The sequence below is a fragment of the Pan troglodytes genome, chromosome 16, assembly GCF_028858775.2.
Source record: "Pan troglodytes isolate AG18354 chromosome 16, NHGRI_mPanTro3-v2.0_pri, whole genome shotgun sequence".
Lineage (NCBI taxonomy): Eukaryota > Metazoa > Chordata > Mammalia > Primates > Hominidae > Pan > Pan troglodytes.
In genome coordinates, this window is record NC_072414.2 from 50,912,340 (window position 1) to 50,932,930 (window position 20,591).

Here is a 20,591-nt window from a genome sequence, read left to right on the forward strand (position 1 = left end):
AATTCTTCCTCATATCAAAGAGCTGTCAATAAGAAGGCTGACCTGATGACGTATTTTATGTCACTCAGTTCACAGGTACTCTTAGCTAAGATATACTATTCAAAACAGTACCAGAAAGTATAATCTGTAGACGTAACTTTCAAGTGCTTGAATACACAGTAATAAACCAAACAAACAAACAATACTCCCCTTTAAGTATATCAGACATTAGAAGAACAGTTACTAGGTCAGTTTCAAATTATTCATTCTTTTAATGTGTTAAAAATGAGTTCATATCAACCACTGCACTCCAGCTGGGTGACAGAGTAAATCCCTGTCTCAAAAAAAAAAAAAAAAAGTTCATAGTTGTCACACATATACCAATAGCAAAGCCAATTTTAAAATGGTATTTGTGTGACAGGTAATTAAAACAAGTTAACCCTCACATTTTTAAAATATGACTTTAATTTTAACATATTTGACAGTTTGGCTAAAATTAAAATTAAGAATGTGCTAGCTTAAAAACAGAAGAGTCATAAAGGCAAGGGAGAAGCTTAATTTGTTCTACCAAGCAAATAATGCAAACATCACTGAAGTAATCAAACCAACATAGAACCAACATTTTCCCAAATATAAGACTATAAAGAATAAAGTAATATGCATTATAATCTCAATAACTGAAAAAATTAAAGAATCATTTTATTTTTTAGAGACAAGTCTTGCTATTGATGCTCAGGCGGTCTCGAACTCCTGGCCTCAAGCTGATTCTCCCACCTTATCCTACCAAGTAGCTGGGATTACAGATGCAAACCACTACGCTTGGCTTAAGAAATGTTTTGATTGTTTTTTTTTTTTTTTTTTTAAACAGGTTCCTTACTCTGTCGTCCAGGCTAGAGTGCAGCAGCATAATCATAGCTCACTGCAGCCTCAACCCCTGGGCTCAAGTGATCCTCCTGCCACAGCCTCCTGAGTAGCTGGGACTACAGATGTGTGCCACCATGTCCAGCGAATTTTTTTTTTAATTCTAAGTGGAGACGAGGTCTTGCTATGTTACCCGGGCTAGTCTCGAACTCCCAGGCTCAAGCGTTCCTCCTGCCTCAGCCTCCCAAAGTTCTAGGATTTACAGGTGTGAGCCACTGTGCCCTACCAAATGTTTTAATAACTTTTTTTGTTTGTTTTGTCTTGTTTTTTTTTTTTGAGACAGAGTTTTGCTCTGTCCACCAGGCTGGAGTGCAGTGGCATGATCTCAGCTCACTGCAACCTCCGCCTCCTGTGTTCAAGCAATTCTCCTGCCTCAGCCTCCCAAGGAGCTAGGATTACAGGTACGTGCCACCACACCCAGCTACTTTGTTATTATTATTATTTTTTATTTTTTGAGACAGAGTCTCCCTCTATCACCCAGGCTGGAGTGCAGTGGTGCGATCTTGGCTCACTGCAACCTCTGCCTCCCGGGTTCAAGCAATTGTCCTGCTTCAGCCTCCCAAGTAGCTGGGACTACAGGCGTGTGCCACTACACCCAGTTAATTTTTGTATTTTTAGTAGAGATGGGGTTTCACCATGTTAGCCAGGACAGTCTCGATCTCCTGACCTTGTGATCCACCCGCCTCAGCCTCCCAAAGTGCTTGGATTACAAGCTGAGCCACCGTACACAGCCTAATTTTTGTATTTTTAGTACAGACGGGGTTTCACCATGTTGGCCAGGCTGGTCTTGAACTCCTGACCTCAGGTGATCCACCCACCTCGGCCTCCCAAAGTGCTGGGATTACAGGCGTGGGCCAGCGTGCCTGGCCTTTAATAACTTCTGCTTAGAAAACTAAGCAGAAGTACACTGTTTAAAGTCAGGTGATGTGAAGCTTGTTGTGAAATTACCACATACAAAGCCTTAGAGCAGTGGTTCTCAAACTTGAGCATGCATCAGAATCCCGTGGAGGGCTTGTTAAAACAAAACGCAGATTTTTATTCAGAAGGTCTGGAATGAGGCTTAAGAATGTGCATCTGAGGGGGAGGGGGGAGGGATAGCATTAGGAGATATACCTGACGCTAAATGATGAGTTAACGGGTGCAGCACACCAACATGGCACATGTATACATATGTAACAAACCTGCACGTTGTGCACATGTACCCTAAAACTTAAAGTATAATAATAATAATAATAATAAAAAGATTAAAATGGAAAAAAAAAAATGTGCATCTCTAACAAGGTTCCAGGTGAAATTAATGCTGCTGGTACAGCGCGAACACTGAGCATTGCTGCCTTTACAGAGTGACAACCTTAGTGAAAAAAGACGAAAAAAATGGAAATGTACGTAGAACTTTAAACAGCTTATTTATAATACAATTTTAGATTCATATAAAAGCATGCACTTCTTAAAATGTCAAATATTTTACAATGTGCTCAAAAGTACATTTGGATAATAATTTCTTTTTTTAAGTATTTTCTCTCTCTCTTTCTTTTTCAAACTTGTGTGTGTGTGAGAGACAGGGTCTCACTCTGTTACCCAGGCTGAAGTGCAGTGGTGTGATCTCAGCTCACTGCAACCTCTGCCTCCCAGGCTCAAGTTGATCCTCTGGCCTCGGCCTCCCGAGTAGCTGGAACCACAGGTGTATGCCACCACACCTGGCTAATTTTTTTGATTTTTTTTTTGGCAAAGACAGGGTTTCACCATGTTGCCCAGGCTGGTCTTGAACTCCTGAGCCCAGGTGCTCTACCTGCCTCGGCCTCCCAAAGTGCTGGGATTACAGGCATGAGCCGCCACGCCCAGCCAACAATAATTTCTATGAAGTCATTTTATTAATAAATGATATTTGGACTAAGTTAAAGTGTGCCAATTAGGGAATGACTATTTTACAACTAAAGTAACATGAAGGAAACTAAAAATACTAAAAAGCTCGGCCATAAGCTAAGAAGTAAAATAGTCCAGAACAAGTAATCATCAATTGATAACAATGTAAATTCGATCACTATCTAAGACCATTATACTGTGCTCTAAAAAAATTGTTTTTTTTTTTGTTTTTTTTTTTTTTGAGGCAGAGTCTCACTCCATCAGCCCAGGCTGGAGTGCAGTGGCACGATCTCAGCTCTCTGCAAACCTCTGCCTCCCGGGTTCCAGGGATTCTCATGCCTCAGCCTTCCCAGTATGCACCACCACACCCGGCTAATTTTTTTTGTCTGTTTTGTTTCATTTTTCTGAGACTGAGTGTCGCTCTGCTTCCCAGGCTGGAGTGCAGTGGTGCGATCTCGGCTAACTGAACCCTCCAACTCCCTGGTTCAAGCAATTCTCCTGCCTCAGCCTCCCAAGTAGCTGGGATTACAGGTGCGTACCACTACGACCAGCTAATTTTTGTATTTTTAGTAGAGATGGGGTTTCACCTTGTTGGCCAAGATGGTCTCTAACTCCCAACCTCATGATCCGCCTGCCTCAGCCTCCCAAAGTCCTGGGATTACAGGCGTGAGCCACCATGCCCGGCCAATTTTTGTATTTTTAGTAGAGATGGTGTTTCACCATGTTGGCCAGGCTGGTCTTGAACTCCTGGCCTCAAGTGATCCTTTTGCTTCGGCTTCCCAAAGTGCTGAGATTACAGGCAGGAGCCATTGCACCCAGCCTGTAAGAATGTCTTAATAAATTGTTTTACTAGAATATTACTTTTAAGCATTATGTGTCCAATTTGCAATATTTGGAAAGGAAAGAAAAACGCTTTAACTTGGGTGGAATGGTAGACAGAGACAGCAAGGAAAGAATGAGTTATGCTTGAATTATGGATAAATCTTTTTCTTTCACATTCTCTTTTAGTTTAGTAATTTTTGTTGAAGGAATAAATAAACTGAAGACACCTGAGCTTGTATTTAAAGCAGACTAAATTAACTTAAAGAATGCAACATGTGGCCAGGCGTGGTGGCTCATGCCTGTAATCTCAGCACTTTAGGAGGCTGAGGCAGGAGGTTTGCTTGAGGCCACGAGTTTGAGACCAGCCTGGGCAACCTAGTAAAACCCTATCTCTATTTTAGAAAAATATATTTTAAAAAAATAAATAATTTTTTAAGAAAGAATGCAGTTTGACTCCCCTTATCTACCTCAGATGCGAAGAGCACACCACTTCCAAGTTATTGTTTTAGAGATGCAAAACTGATAGCTTCAAGAAAAAAACATAACATGTCCAAATTATTGGCTATTTTTAAAAGTAAAATAGTAAAAATACTATGATGTAAAAAAAAAACTGTATTCTATTGTAGTTCCTGTCAATTATAATGTTATTTCTAGTTGCTAAAGTAACTAGTAAGGTTTGTCTTACTTGCTGGAGAATTTTTAGATATTTATCTTAATAATTCAGCATGTCTTCTGAAGGGTTTCATAATTTAAAGGGAAACTTTATGACATACACTTATATGCCGGTAGGAAATGGCCTGACCCAGCTTCTAGAAAACAAAACTGATTACAATGTGGTTGGAGCACAAAAACAACTTGGGTAAAGTAGAAAAGATGAACCACATGTAAATGCCTATTGATTTTACTGTGCAGTATGTGCAGCAAGCATAGCACTAACCATAAGTCCTAAATAAGAATCCAAAATACTTGCAATAAGGAAACAAACCAAGAAATACAATGGGAAACTTTCCCTGTCTAAATGGTATATATGCACAGACATGATATGCAACTATTTGAAAACAATTTCTCCCACTGAAAACAGATTTTTTTTCCAAATGAGGAATATAGCAAGTAAATGTAAAACATGTATTTGTCAAATGTAAAGCATCTTTTTAAATTAACCACTCAAGTTTGTCTTGAAAAAAAAATTTCACATATGAAGATGAAGCAAATGTCTACAAGGTAAGTACTCATGTTGTTTATCTTCACAGTGGGATGTGCAATCCTTAGTCAAATGCTAAAATACATAAAGCTCCTTTATTTACTTTCATTTCATCCTAGAAGCAGCAATGACTACTAAGAGACAAAGACAAGCCTAGGACTTATTTTTCAGTGAACCAAGTATTTACTACATATCCAATTCTACTACTCCCCATAGGTTATCTTATGATATATGTACATGTATAGGCTAAGCAAGAAGACCTCCTTTCCCCTGGCTTGAAATGTAAACACTGTATTCAGACTGACATTTAAAACAAACTTTCAAAATAACTTTTAAACCACTACTTACCTATCGGGGAATATGCTAAACATCATGGGAAATACAAAATGCTTGGCACATAAGTACTCAAAAAATACTTGTTGAATGAATTTACTAAATAAATGTAGTGTAAGACTGCTGTTTTTAGCTGGAAAGACTGAACTAACTGCTTGATTTTCATGTATCTGAAGCACTTAACTTTGGCACTATGTTAAGTATGATAGAACTCAGAAAACATTTCCTAGTGTGGAGTTATTTAGTGAAAAGAATATCAGACTAGGCATCATCACACCTAAGTATTTACCCTGTCGTTATCACTGAAATAGTTTTACTCTGTGATATGTCATCTATCTAGATGAATTTACCTATAAAATGGAGTTCACATGTGAACCATATAAGATATATCAAGGATTGAGTAAGGTAATGGATATAAAAAGCTCTCTGTGAATAGTAAAGCACTACATAAAAGAGAGAGATGAAAGAAAGCTTTGTGGAGGAGATAAGAGGTGAATCTGGCTGTGAGAGGTATACAGATTTTTATATGACAAAAAGTAAGATTTTTCATGTTAGTTGAAACATTAGGGGCAAAGGCAAATAGAAAAAGGAATACACATGATGTTATAGACTGAAGAGGTTCTTGAAACTAGAGGAAATTTTTAAGAATAAAAGCATATTAAAGCCAGGCATGATGGCTCACACCTGTAATCCGAATACTTTGGGAGGCCGAGATGGGTGGATTGCTTGGGCTCAGGAGTTTGAGACCAGACTGGGCAACAAGGCGAACCCCCATCTCTACAAAAAATACAAAAGTCAGACGGGTGTGGTGGCGCACGCCTGTAGTCCCAGCTACAAGGAGACTGAGGTGCGGTGATCACTTGAGCCCAGGAGGTCAAGGCTGCAGTGAGGGGAGATCGCGTCGCCACACTCCAGCCTGGACGACAGAGCAAGACCAGGTCTCAACAACAACAACAAAAAAATTAAAGTATTAGCAAACAAGATTTTAGAGAAAAAGCTCCAGAAACTTCTCAAGTAAGCAGTATATTCAAGCTAGTAAAACAACACTACAAATGACTACTAATTGCACATACACTACATCAGAATCTATGATTAATCCCTATATCAACTGAGTAAGAATTATAATCATTTTATAGACGTAGAAATTGACTAATAGAGAACCTGCCACAATCACAATATTGTAATTAACTAATAGAAGTAGAATCTGAACTAAAGTCTACCTAGTATAACTTCCTAGAGGCTAATGCCTAAAGATTTTAACTTCTAGTCAAAGCCTGAGGACTGGCTCCTGAAATAGACATATCCCTATATAAACATGCTGCGTGTGTGTGTGTGTGTGTGTGTGTGTGTACGTGTGTACATATACATAATTTCTTTCTCTTTCTTTTTTTTTTTAAGACAGAGTCTTGCTCTGTTGCCCATGATTGAGTGCAGTGGCACAATCACGGTTCACTGCAGCCTCAACCTCCTGGACTCAAGCAATCCTCCCACCTCGGTCTACCTCCTGAGTAGCTAGGACCACAGGTGTGCACCACCACACCCAGCTAACTTTTGTATTTTTTATAGAGATGGGGGTTTGCCTTGTTGCCCAGACTGGTCTCGAACTCTTGAGCTCAAGTGATCAGCCCGCCTCAGCCTCCCAAAGTAATGGGATTACAGGCATGAGCCACTGCATCCAGCCAGATTAAATTTTCTACTGTTTTTTGAGATAGGGTCTTGCTCTATTGCCCAGGTTGGAGTACAGTGGTGTGATCTTGGCTCACTGCAGCCTTGACCTCCTGGGGTCAAGTGATCTTCCAGCCTCAGCCTCCTGAGTAGCTGGGACTACAGGCACAGACCACCACACCCAGCTATTTAAAAAAATTTTTTTATAGAGACAGGGTCTTACTATGTTGCCCAGGCTGGTCTCGAACTCCTGGCCTTAAGCAATCCTTCCATCTCAACCTTCCAAAGTGCTGTGATTACAGGCATGAGCCACCACACCCAGCCCAGACTAAACTTTCAAAAGCAATACCTAAATACTGAAAATAAATGAAACAAATCAACCTAGATATGTATCAGTGGGTGATACAACCATACAGAATGGAAAGAACTTAAAACACAGTGATTTGTTCATCCCCAGAGGGAAACACCCTTGCAAAAAATATGTCTAAAAAAATCTTAAATTACTTTCACTAACTACATTGGTGGTAGTGTTGGTATAATCATTCTAAAGTTGTTGTATGTGTACCGTGACATAAATGGTTATCTTGGAAGTACCGTATGAATTGAAGGTCTATTTTATCTTAAAAGTAAAAATAAGCAAAAACAAAGAAAACAACTCCAACATTTTCTCTAGCATTGTACATTGAAAAGACCTAGAAACAATGAACAACTCAGTAGTAGCGAACACCTCCACCACCTAGATTGTTGTCTTGAAATACCATTTACCACTATAAAGAAGAAATGCCTAATTATAGGTCTAGAGCAGGAAATGGCACATCTTTACATACCAGCAAGCAAGGAATCAATCAAAGTCTACTAGGATCATGTTGAGAAGACTCAAGAGCCAACTTGATGAGGCTCTCACTATATGGAACAATTTAAGCATTAAGGATAATAACTGCAATGGACCAAAATACATTACATATATTCAAATCCATGAATTCAAAATCAATCTAAAGGGGAAAAAAGGAAAAATTAAGAACTAACTGGCCACTGTCAGAGATGCCAGTGAAGCAGCTCAATATTCTGAAAATTGGTAAATAAAAAGGAAAGAATCAAACATATATCCTGGCTTTCCTGTGTAAATGATACCACTGGGTAACCAAATAGTAAATAAGGGAAAGTTTCTCTTTCTAGAAACAGTCCAACCAATAAAGAAGAATGATAGAATTAGAATAGCATCCCTTTGCAACCCCTAATTGGGTATGAATCATCAATGATTGGTACCATCACAAAAAGACAACCAGATATTATGTGCATCCAAATAGAAGAATACAGTACTACACCTATGAGGTGGCTGTGTGTGTGCTGGAGTGGGGTGTTAACGCTGAATCTGAGAGCAAGCCTCTAGATGCTACAACCACCTTAACAATTTACAAAAAATACAATAAACAAAGGAATATGTTGAACACCACCACAGGAATGTAATCAGCAAAATCCAGGCCTTGGAAGCTCTATAGCTGCAACTGGCAAACTACATGAGATGCCTGTTTTTGCCAACCCTTGCTCTATGGGATAAGCAAGTTGCTTTTTTCAACAAATAAAATAGTAAGAGGAAAACAGATGGAAGGGAAAACCTCCTAAAACATTTCAATCAATCACAACATACAGATCTTACTGGTATCTGGATTTAAACAAGATATAATGACGAAAAATCTACAGAAAATTGAACATTTGAATCCTAACTGTATATTTCATAATATTAAAATTTTTATTTTAGGAGTGCTAATATAAAAAATAAGAGTTCTCTTTTAGAGATACATATTGAAAATTTTCAAGGGAAATATGTTTGGATTTGTTTCAAAATAATGCAAAAGGGAGAAAGTAAACAGAGGCATGGGGAAAATAAGACTGGCCATTATTTGAAAACAGCTGAAGCGAGGTGATTGTTACACTATGCAGTATCCCTGAATGCACATAGTAGTATACTCAGTAAGCATGTTTAGAAGCATTAGATCATAATGGAACCTAGATACATTTATGTTTCTAGATGTTCCACTAGACATTATTTAGAAAGAGGAAAAAGGTCATTTTAAAGAAAACTTCTCTAAAAATGTAACCTCATCTTTTGATACAATATGGCAAAATCTTGCTCCCTGATAAGAAATACATAACTGTTCTTCCTTCAGATATATTTCCATCTGTTTAAAAATTGTTCGTAATGAAGTTTATTATTTAAGTGGGGATCCTTAGATATGATGCCTTCATGCAACTCACAAAGTGCAAAACTATAGGAGTAGTCCTTGACAGAAGCTAATATCTAGCTGCCAAATAATATAAAGACCTCGACTTCCCCTTTTTGCAAATCAGTAATCTAGAAAAGGTACTCTCTCAATTTGAGAGTTAATTTTTCTCATAGATTCTTTTTTTTTTTTTTTTTTTTCAAGACAAGTCTCGGTCTGTTGCCTAAGCTGGAGTGTAGTGGCACAATCTCGGCTCACTGCAACCTCCACCTCCCAGGTTCAAGCCATTCTCCTGCCTCAGCCTCCTGAGTAGCTGGAACTACAGGTGTCCAACACTAGGCCTGGCTAATTTTTTGTATTTTTAGTAGAGACCAGGTTTCACCATATTGGCCAGGCTTGTCTCCAACTCCTGACCTTGTGATCTGCCTGCCTCGGCCTCCCAAAGTGCTGGGATGACAGGTGTCAGCCACCATGCCTGGCCCCTCATAGATTCTTTATCACTAGGAAATCAATGTACTTAGGGACAGGCCTACAGACTTTCACCATTCTAATATTTCCTTCCTGAATATTCCAAATGATCAGCAACATTTCTCCCAGAAATGCAATTCTTCTCCAAAATACAACTTCTCCTCCACTGTGACAGAGAGGCAATATATAGCCTCAGAAGCATTTGTGGCTCACTAGCATTTCAAAGGCAAGAGTGTTGCAGAAAAGAAAGCATGCTGAGACAATCAACTAAGTAGTCCACAAACACAAGCCCAAGTACTCTTCTAGGAAATACTACCCAGAGGAAATAACTGACCTCATCATTATTTTTTCTGAATCTAGTAAACAAAGGAACCCATATCTCTATTTGAAAGTACACCATTTAAAGAGGACATAATCCTCTCCTACTTGGGTAACTGTGCTAATTCTAGAGCTAACACATACCAATGGGCGCTGACTCCCTTCACGGGGGATGCATGCATTTATCAGATGAAAACCAACTCAGATCAAAACCACCAAACCCTCTCTGGTTTTTATAAGATTAAAAATAAAAATAAAAAATTAAGGACACAAAAACAAAGGGTTCTTTAGTCACAGATATGAGAAAAAGACAAAGGATAATTTTTATGTAGAAACTGATCTATAGATGTCTGCTTATACCATCTGTAAGTCACTTTAAAATGTACACTATGTGTATCACATATAGCAGCAACACGTTGTTACACAGTGAAGTGCAGTCATTTTCAATACACACACACCCCAAGTAAATTTCTAGAAATTTTTAATCATTTTTAGACTATGCCTGTTGTAGGAGTGTTACATTAACAAAATTTCAAATAAAGCTTTGAAAAGGATATTAGTACTTTTAAATGACTTATTTTATATCAAGTGACAAGAAAAAAATCAAGAAGAATGTAGACTTCTCAAAAGACTAGTAACCAGAGTTAGGTTTTACAGAAAGGATGGACTTTTTTCTAAAACTCTGAAAATGACAGGAAACTCATAGTAACTCCAATTATTTTTCTGGCAACAAAAATTTCAGCTGCCAATAGTTTTTTTTTTTTTTTTGAGACAGAGTCTCACTCTGTCGCCCAGGCTGGAGTGCAGTGGTGCAATCTCGGCTCACTGCAAGCTCCACCTCCTGGGTTCATGCCATTCTCCTGCCTCAGCCTCCTGAGTAGCTGTGATTACAGGTGCCCGCCACCACGCCTGGCTAATTGTTTGTATTTTCAGTAGAGACGGGGTTTCGCCATCTTAGCCAGGATGGTCTCGATCTCCTGACCTCGTGAACCGCCCGCCTCGGCCTCCCAAAGTGCTGGGATTACAGGCGTGAGCTACTGCGCCCGACCTTGCCAATAGTTTTAGGTACTTTGTGTACGTCACGTAAATAACTCAGTATTAAATTTAAGACAGTTATATGAATTAAAGAATTATGAAGTCAAAATAAGATTCCTTTTCCAAGCCCGTCCACCCACAATATCGAATTCATAGGACTAAATGTAAACTTACTTGGGCTGTTAGAAAGGTATCATCTTCACCTTCTTGAGCTTCAATTTCCTAAGTAAAAGGGTATACAATAGCTTTGCTTTATAAAATATCTGGGTAACGTGAGAATGCTTTTATGCTTACACCTGATTATCATTTGCCTTGTGTTCTGTATAATATCTGCGATACCATGGGTACTAAATCAATGCTTAATATTCAGACTATATTTTTTATGCCAAAAAAAATTAGCCATGTCGCTAGAGAATTAGAAATATTTCTCTTGAGCCCCTCATTTATTAGGGTAGGTAGAAGGGAAGTGTTTTAAGCATGAATACTAACAGCACTGACTCCTTAACCCACTGACTTTCTTAAAATGTACTAACATACTTCAAGGCAGGACAAATGGTCTATTTCAAAGAAAATATTTGAAATATTATCTGCTGTAAAATTAAACTTTCATAAGTAATTCCCCACCCTTGATATAACCAAAGAAATGTAAATTAAAGTAACCTTTTATACTTGCTAAGGGGAAAAAACCCTACCACCAAGTAATGTTGGCAATGCCAGAATGAAATTGGTACATTCATTCATCGTGGAGTAGGAAAAAAGCCTTAAAACTTAAAATGTCCAAAATTAAAGGAGTGTCTATTAGATATGTAGAAAGCAGTCTAATAAATTATGGGGAAATTATGAAATTATACGTCGCGTGAAAATACAGAATAAATAGGAACTTACTCTGTAACAACTATGTATAAATATATATTATATGAAATAAGCAAAAATTTAAAAGGTTGCCTAAGGTGGTAGGATTTTAGATGACTTATAAGTAGCTTTAGTAACACATCTTTTAAAAATTCTGAGACTTCCAAATTGAACTAGAAAAAAATACTTTTTATTATTTAAAACTTAATTTATCTGTGTCATGTTTTAAAAAAAACTGGCTAAAGACCTGACTTTCGATGTCCTCTTTTTCTATATCTTCTATTCCTTCTGCCTCTATTAATTCATGAGCTCTCTTGTTTTCTTCCGCAGAGAGTAACTCCTTGGAATGCACATTTTCTTCTTCATTTTCACCAAATTCTTCAGAGTCCTTTAGTTCATCATTTCCATCTTGCTCATGTGCCTCTTGATTCTCCAATTCACAGTCCTTTTAATGGTAAGAAAATTTGGTACAACTAGAGGCAAAGTAGCGTGGGCTATCCACCAAACGTTTTTGGTAATTTACACCTTTAAATGTGTCAAATTTGATCATATTTTAATATTCCCAAAGTTCATTCATTTTACCTTATATATTTACTGTGTCTTTAAAAATAGGTCTAATACCAAGATCATCAAACATGAATCTGAGTTCTCAAATTTCTCACACTAAAATGCACACTAATCAAATTGCTGCTAGAGATGCTCTAAATTCCAGTTATTTAATATTTACCAAGCCAGCTTCTAGAAGCTGTCCAAAAAATACGGCTTCATTTTTCCATGTGCCATACGTTGATTTAACTTCAAAGACTTCGGAAGTCTTATACATTAAAACGAAGTTTATTTCTAATAATAAAGAACTCCCAACTGCTGCATCAATGTCTGTTCTTGAAAAATATGCAAATAACTAATTGAAATGTATTTGTTTTGAAATCTACCACTGTGCCAAATGTCAATTAGGAAGGGGAACATAGGTTGGGATTGGATCTGTTTGTCCTTCAAAGTTTATGGATATATGGTACTTCAGTGAAAACAAAATCAGCAATCTGCTTAATTTCCTGATTAAATGAAGAGAAAAGGGGTGAAAGCAATAAACATTACTTCCTTTTTTCCTGTTCTTACGGTAAATCCAGCAGATTTAAGAAAAGGTTTCTGGGTTAAAAGGTGAAAGAGGCAGAGGCATGACTACTAATCATTCACAGCCGAACTGCAGTGAGGAAACGGAAATTTCTAGTGAGAGGTGGGCATAGAGAATATGACTGTTTTGGAAGGTGGAGTCCTTGGGGAGCAGGGGATCTCTTGTTTGACCAAATGTACTACAGTATGAGTAGGGGAGCGTGAGGGGTTGAAAATGGAGTACATGGCTGTATTATGGCAGAAGAATAGGTGCAAGAAAGATCAAGGGAAGTTACCAAGGAAACTTCACCTATTCTAAGGTGCCAACTTTGACCAATCTCCTCACTTATTTACAGAAGCAATTTCTATACTATTCTGGTATTTAGGCAATAGGTGATATTTACCAACCATTACTGTATAAATTCCAAAATTATCAACTGTGGGAGATGAGAAAAATATATTCACTTAATTTCTATAGAATATATCACATATGTTGATACTTCCAAAAATAAACTGAAGATATCTTTAAACAGAATTTTTAAAAAGCTCCTAGGGCTGGGCATGGTGGCTCACACCTGTAATCCTAGCATCTTAGGAGGCCAACGGGCGGATCATGAGGTCAGGAGTTCGAGGCCAGCCTGGCCAACATGGTGAAACCCCGTCTCTACTAAAATACGAAAATTAGCCGGGCCTGGTGCGGTAAGCCTGTAATCCCAGCTACTTGGGAGGGTGAGGCAGGAGACTCTCTTGAACCCGGGAGGTGGAGGTTGCAGCGAGCCGAGATCGCACCACTGCACTCCAGCATGGGCAACAGGGCGAGACTCCATCTCAAAAAAACAAAAACAAAAACAAAAACAAAAACAAAAAAAAAGTTCCCTTGTTCTTTTAGACATTATGACCAGGTTTATTTAATCATAACACAAAAGCATCCTTTGTGGCACATATAAGAGACAGTACTATTGTTCTTCTGAATAGATGTATATATCTCCTTAGGACATTTCAAATGACTGTAACATTTTTATAAACTGAAGAGCTGAAAGAAACAAATTTGAAAAGTAAAAGATTTTTTACTGAGTCACAATGTTTTTACAGCTTATGGATAATCTTTGCTTAATCATACACTTACTGGTGAAGACAACTGGAGAAAATAGGAACAAAGGAACAAACCTGATGGAAGATATATAGTAAGGGTAACAGAATACCAAAACTTAAAGGCTCAAACACAAGCTGATTACAGGCATGCAATCATCAATTTTAACGGATCCCTGGGCAAACAGTTCCTAAAATTAACTGATTTCAGGGCTAACTCCTCAACAAAACATCTTTTGGGGGTGGGGTTGTGTGTGTGTGTGTGTGTGCAGCGTGGAGAGTGAAGAGAGCTAGGAGGCAGGAGAGATGGGTGGGTAAATGAACATGAGCTGACTCTATGGTAAAACACAAACATCAAGAGACATGATGACAATATGGACTAGTTTTACCCAGAAAACAGAATATATGGGGACATAAATGTATATAATTCAAGAGGAACTATACTCATGAAATAATTCCTGCAAATACCACAATACTTAAGACCTAATAAGCAGTAGATCACTTTTCATTAAAATGAAAAAAACAAATTAAAAAACCCTAACTACAATTAAAAATAGCTTGTTCTATAGCTGTAGTATATAGAACTGCCACAACCCCAATTAAAATTACATCCATAATTTTTCTGGCCAGCCAGTTTTGAAATACACTCATTTTCGGCCCCAAAAGGCCTAGCTTATTTATCTTTAAAGGGCAAAATAAATTTCTTAATTTGATCTCTCTCTCTTTTTTTTTTTTTGAGATGGAGTCTTGCTGTTACCCAGGCTGGAATGCACTGGCACAATTTCGGCTCACTGCACCCTCCACCTCCCGGGTTCAAGCGATTCTCCTGCCTCAGCCTCTCAAGTAGTTGGGATTACAGGCATGTGCCACCACACCTGGCTAATTTTTGTATTTTTAGTAGAGATGGGGTTTTACTATGTTGGCCAGGCTGGTCTCAAACTCCTGACCTCAAGTGATCCGCCCGCCTAGACCTCCCAAAGTGCTGGGATTACAGGCGTGAGCCACAGCGCCTGGCCCTTAATTTGATCTTTACCAAGTAGTAACACATCAGCAATTTTCTCTGTGTATTTTAAGGTCTACATTAATCTAAGTTCTGTATATTATATACAAAAGCTAAATGCAATGGCAGATAAAAAATAAATTACCAATATCCTTCCCTGTGATATCTCATCCAGGAACTAACATGTATATCAATTGTCTCGTAGCTATTCCCCTGGCCAGCTTTCTACCTAAAGGCCTGGAGAGATTATTAATTTTAGCTTTTGTATCTCATTTAACTAAAGAAAAAGTTATTTACTATATTTCTCAATTATGAGCGTTAATGAGATTGACAATATTAAACGTTGTCAATATTACATAGGTCTTTATCTTTAACCTACATACTTCAGTGACCATTGTTCAATAAAAAGCACAAAATTCATGATGCAAAATACTAGGCTTAAAATAAGCATCTTAACCTGAGTAATTAACACTTTACCTTGATAAAAGCATCATCTTCCACAGAAGCATCTCCACTCAACTCATCTGCTTCATGTTTTTTACCTGCGAAAGAAGGAAAATGGGCTAACAACCAATATTTTATTACTTTAAGAACAAAAAATATTCAGAGTTTACCCTGCAATAGCACTCTCCACTCCCAAACTATCTGACAAAGCTAATGTCAACTGCTTCTAAACCACCTGCTCAGAGCTGTCCCAAACAAAAAAAGCTTTCCTATGTCATGCTGCTTCACTGAAATACACTGTGCACAGAATCCTACATATGAACCCATCAGTTTAAGTGACTTGACATATATGGTGCATTTTTCTTTACACCAGTTGAATTTTCTATCCTCAATTATCTGAGAAGCTGTGATACCTTTCAATGGCATTCTACTAACTATATATATACAGACACCTGATAGCTAAGTACAAGATCTGTACCTCCCACAAAGCCTTTCCTATGTTCTTCTCTTCAACAAGCATTCTCTGAAATAAAAATCCTCACACTTTAATCTTCATCTTACAATCCACCAGGTGGTTGATTACATATTGCCTTGTACTCTGTCTCTAGTACACCTTGCCTCTTCATAGAGAAGAAATTCTTTAAATACAGTGACTACTTTTATGTTAATTATTTACTTCTCCAAAAGCCTAAATATAAAGAGTGCTGGCCACTTAACATAATAACTGATTTAAGGCATGCAGAAATTACTGCAGAGTGAAAACTGTTAATAGCTTTCCGACAAACTACAGACCTTCTTTGCCCAGCTTCAAAACTTTGCAACCTGGTAGTTAGAAATTTTTTTTAAGAATATTTATTTATTTATTCTTGAGACAGAGTCTCACTCTGTCGCCCAGGCTGGAATGCAGTGGCGCAATCTCGGCTCACTGTAACTTCCCCCTCCTGGGTTCAAGAGATTCTCCTACCTCAGCCTCCCAAGTAGCTGGAATTACAGGCACGAGGCACCATGCCTGGCTAATTTTTGTATTTTTAGTAGAGACAGATGGAGTTTCACCACGTTGGCCAGGCTGGTTTCGAACTCCTGACCTCAAGTGATCTGCCCGCCTTAGCTTCCCAAAGTGCTAGGATTACAGGCATTGAGCCATTGCGCCCAGCTGGTAGTTGGAACTTTAAAATAATTTTCCACATTAAAAAAAAAAAAAAAGTTTTCCACAGAGGCAATGCTAAAACATTATTATGTTTTCAGGCTAGTCCACAAAATCCTACTTAAAAATCCTTAATGTACTAGAAATGCCATAAAAAAAGACATCTGCTGGAAGTTTATTAAAAAAAATTTTTTTTTTCATTTCTTTTGAAACATGAATGGATGTTCTTTCCTAAGACCAACGAATGAACTTTTTTCCCTTTGCCTACAACTGGCACAGACAGTGCTACTACTTAGTTCAAGCTTCAGTAATCAGGGTAGAGGTTTAGCTGTTGGAATAAATATTTTAAAAGTTAGTAAACCTGCATTTCCCTAGTCTCCTCGGTAGCTCCTATCTGTCATCTACTCCCAATTCTAAGTCATTTCCGCAAATGAGTGATAAAAGGGGAAAAGATATGCTAGTCCTTCCAAGTATGTAAAAAACAAGATTAGGAGTGGGGATTTTTCTTTTACTCAATTAGTAGCTGAAGGCTTGTGAGAACCAAACAAGAAATGAAGTGTGGCGCTTGGTGTTGTGTTAACTTTCTATTTACAATGTTGACGTCTGCATTTTGGGGAAAACATAACTTTTTGGTTTAACTTTTTGGTTTACTATTCCCTTTGTAGATTAATGCTTTGCATATAATTTTACAATTACTGTCATCATTCTCTTTATCACTAAACTTAATTTGTACATGAGAATTTCACATAACAACAAGTCTATCTGATTATGTTGCCCTAAAATCTAAAATTAGAAGTTACTAAAAGGGCAATCACTAAGAAAGAAAAAAAATTAAAGATGTCCTTTTCCTGAAAAAGAAAACTACTAAATTCTTTTTTTTTTTTTTTCCTGAGACAAGAGTCTTGCTCTGTCACCCAGGCTGGAAGGCAGTGGCGCAATCTCGGCTCACTGCAACCTCTGCCTCCCGAGTTCAAGCGATTCTCCTGCCTCAGCCTCCTGTAGTAGGACTACAGGCGCGTGCTACCATACATGGCTAATGTTTTGTATTTTTAGTAGAGACGGGGTTTCACCGTGTTAGCCAGGATGGTCTCGATCTCCTGACCTTAGGTGATCCACCCACCTCGGCCTCCCAAAGTGTTGGGATAACAGGCGTGAGCCACCACGCCCAGATAATTAAATTCTTCTATTACATTTAGAGAAAGTTCCATAATACAAAAACCTTAAAGAGACTACTTTTTGGGAGAAAAATGCTTTTTTTAAATATCAAATCCTGCTGGAAGCGGTGGCTACTGCCTGTAATCCCAGCATTTTGGGAGGCTGGAGGGGGAGAATCGCTTGAGCCCATGAGTTGAGACCAGCCCAGGCAACACAGTGAGATCCCTATCTCTTCAAAAAAAATTTTTTTAAACACAGCTGGGTGTCGCGGTGTATGCCGGTAGTCCCAGCTATTCGGGAGGCTGAGGTGGGAGGACTGCTTGAACCCAGGAGGTGGAAGAACTGCTTGAACCCAGGAGGGCAAGGCTGCAGTGAGCTGTAATTATACCAACCACTGCACTCCAGCGTGGGCAACAGAGCGAGACCCTACCTCAGAAGCAAAATAAACCAAAACATCAAATCCTCTCCCATACACACTCACCACCAAATAGCCTACAGAGCAGAACTTTTGGGGGAATTCCTGTAGATCATTTATAAATGCTATTTATTCCTTATAATCACAAACTGCCTTATAATTTGCAAAGCACTTAAAAAAAATTTCAGTTGATTTGTCCAAGCACCCTATGATGGTACATAGGTCCATTATCACAATTTTACAAAAGAGAAAATGAGCCTGAGAGGTTAAATACCTTGCCTAAAACTTGAAAATGGTGCTGTCAGAACTGAAGCCAGGATTTCGTGACCAATCTTGAATTCCTGCCACTATATCTTATTATGACCTGTATAAAACACATTATTCTAATAAGGAGTGGTGAATTAATTCAACTTAATTATCTTTGAGGCCGGGCGCAGTGCCTCATGCCTGTAAACCCAGCAATTTGGGAGGCCAAGGAGGGCAGATTGCTTGAAGCCCGGAGTTCGAGAGCAGCTTGGCCAACTAGCAAAACCCCACCTCTACTAAAAAATACAAAAAAGTAGCTGGGCATGGTGGTGCACGCCTGTAATCCCAGCTACTCAGGAGGCTGAGGCACTGGGTTCAATCACTTGAACCGGGGAAGTGGAGGTTGCGGTAAGCTGAGATCGCCCCACTGCACTCATGCCTGAGAGACAGAGCGACACTCTGTCTTGAAAGTAAAATAAATAAATAAGGCTGGGCACAGCAGCTCATGCCTGTAATCCCAGCACTTTGGGAGGCCAAGGTAGGTGGATCATCTGAGGTTAGGAGTTTGAGACCAGCCTGGCCAACACAGTGAAACCCCATCTCTACTAAAAATATAAAATTAGCTGGGCATGGTGGCACATGCCTGTAATCCCAGCTAATTGGGAGGCTGAGGCTGGAGAATCACCTGAACTGGGAGGTGGAGGCTGCAGTGAGCCAAGATAGCAACGCAGCACTCCAGCCTGGGCAATGGAATGGGACTCCGTCTCAAAATAATAAATAAATAAATAAATAAATAAATAAAAACTTTTTGGCTGGGCGTGGTGGCTCATACCTGTAATCCCAACACTTTGGGAGGCAGAGGTGGGCAGATCACATGAGGTCAGGAGTTCGAGACCAGCCTGGCCAACACAGTGAACCCATTCTTTACTAAAAACACAAAAATTAGCCGGGTGTGGTGATGGGCGCCTGTAATCCCAGCTACTCGGGAGGCTGAGGCAGAATAATCCTTTGAACCCAGGAGGTGGAGGTTGCAGTGAGCCGAGATTGCACCAGTGCACTCTAGCCAACACAGCGAGACTCCATCTCAAAAAAATAAAAATAAAAAATTTTTTAAATAAAGGTATTATCTTTGAAATGGCAGTCCTCAGCATAATGACAAATTGCATAGTATGCACACTCTGTGTCGAATTTCTCTTCTTTTAGTGAAAAACAGGAAAATCAAATTACACTTCAGCAACAAAAACAGCAGTCATTACTACTGAAGTGGCATCTATGGTCCAGGTGCTAGGATAAATTCTTCATATGCATTTATGTACTTGTATTTTAAAATTTTATCCTCACAACTACTCTGAAACAATTATGCCCCTTGTACAAAAGAGACACTAAGTCTGAAAAATTAGATTACAAAGCTAGTAAATGGCAGTGCTTCAATTTAAATGCAGCCCAATTTCCATTCCTCAAAACCATTCGATCTCTGAGGAGTTACAATGTGCCAGTTGTTTAAAATATTATCTCTTTTAGTGTAAACAGAAGTTCCAAAATCCACATTTATGAAATTTTAAAATGTGAGACTCACTTGCCCAATGACGATGACGCACAGGCAACAAGAGGCAGCACTGGGGTATGTAAAAATGGTCTAACTTTGCTGTCCCATACTGTTTCCAACAGCTGTTACAATACAGTCACACTGGACATTTAATGTTTCAGCTTGTAATCTTAAAAGACATTAGGACAAGATTGTCAAACAGTGATGAAACTGGAGTAACAACCTGATAGATACATAGTATTCAAAAAAACTGAAATCTCACATTAGCTTTGGACTGCTTTCATAATTTGCAACTTTTGGCTTGTTTTACACATCGTAAATTACAAACTTTATACATGGTAAATATTGTTAACTTCTTTTTTTCTTTTTTTTTTTTTGGAGACAGACTCTTACTCTGTCATGCAGGCTGAAGTGTAGTGGCATGATCTCAACTCACTGCAACCTCCGCCTCCCAGGTTCAAGCGATTCTCATGCCTCAGCCTCACAAGGAGCTGGGATTACAGGCGCATGCCACCACCCCAGCTAATTTTTGTATTTTTAGTAGAGACAGGGTTTCAGCATGTTGACCAGGCTAGTCTCGAACTCCTGACTCCAGCCGACTATATTGTAATTTCTTATTTTGTGAAAAAACACTTCCCCTCCATACAAAATATAACTCATTTTAAAAAGTTATGATGTTGCTAGGTGAGGTGGCTCACGCCTGTAATCCCAGCACTTTGGGAGGCCGAGGTGGGTGGACCACTTGAGGTCAGGAGTGTGCAAC

At 38.7% G+C, this 20,591-nt stretch overlaps 1 protein-coding gene across 13 annotated transcripts in view; it reads right to left on the reverse strand.

The window, feature by feature from the left end:
* SLTM (SAFB like transcription modulator) overlaps positions 1 to 20,591 on the reverse strand; it is a 54,577-nt gene that overhangs the window by 22,560 nt on the left and 11,426 nt on the right. For 7 of the 13 annotated variants that reach the window (XM_063795082.1, XM_001172590.8, XM_054667598.2 and 4 more), the window contains exons 3-5: positions 15,356 to 15,420; positions 11,927 to 12,124; positions 11,002 to 11,049 (exon numbers count right to left, since the gene is read on the reverse strand). In XM_063795082.1, the coding sequence (XP_063651152.1) occupies positions 11,002 to 11,049; positions 11,927 to 12,124; positions 15,356 to 15,420 (311 nt within the window). The remainder of the gene's footprint in view (positions 1 to 11,001; positions 11,050 to 11,926; positions 12,125 to 15,355; positions 15,421 to 20,591) is intronic. The other 6 variants (XM_009429232.5, XM_063795083.1, XM_009429230.5 and 3 more) reach the window with 2 other exon arrangements.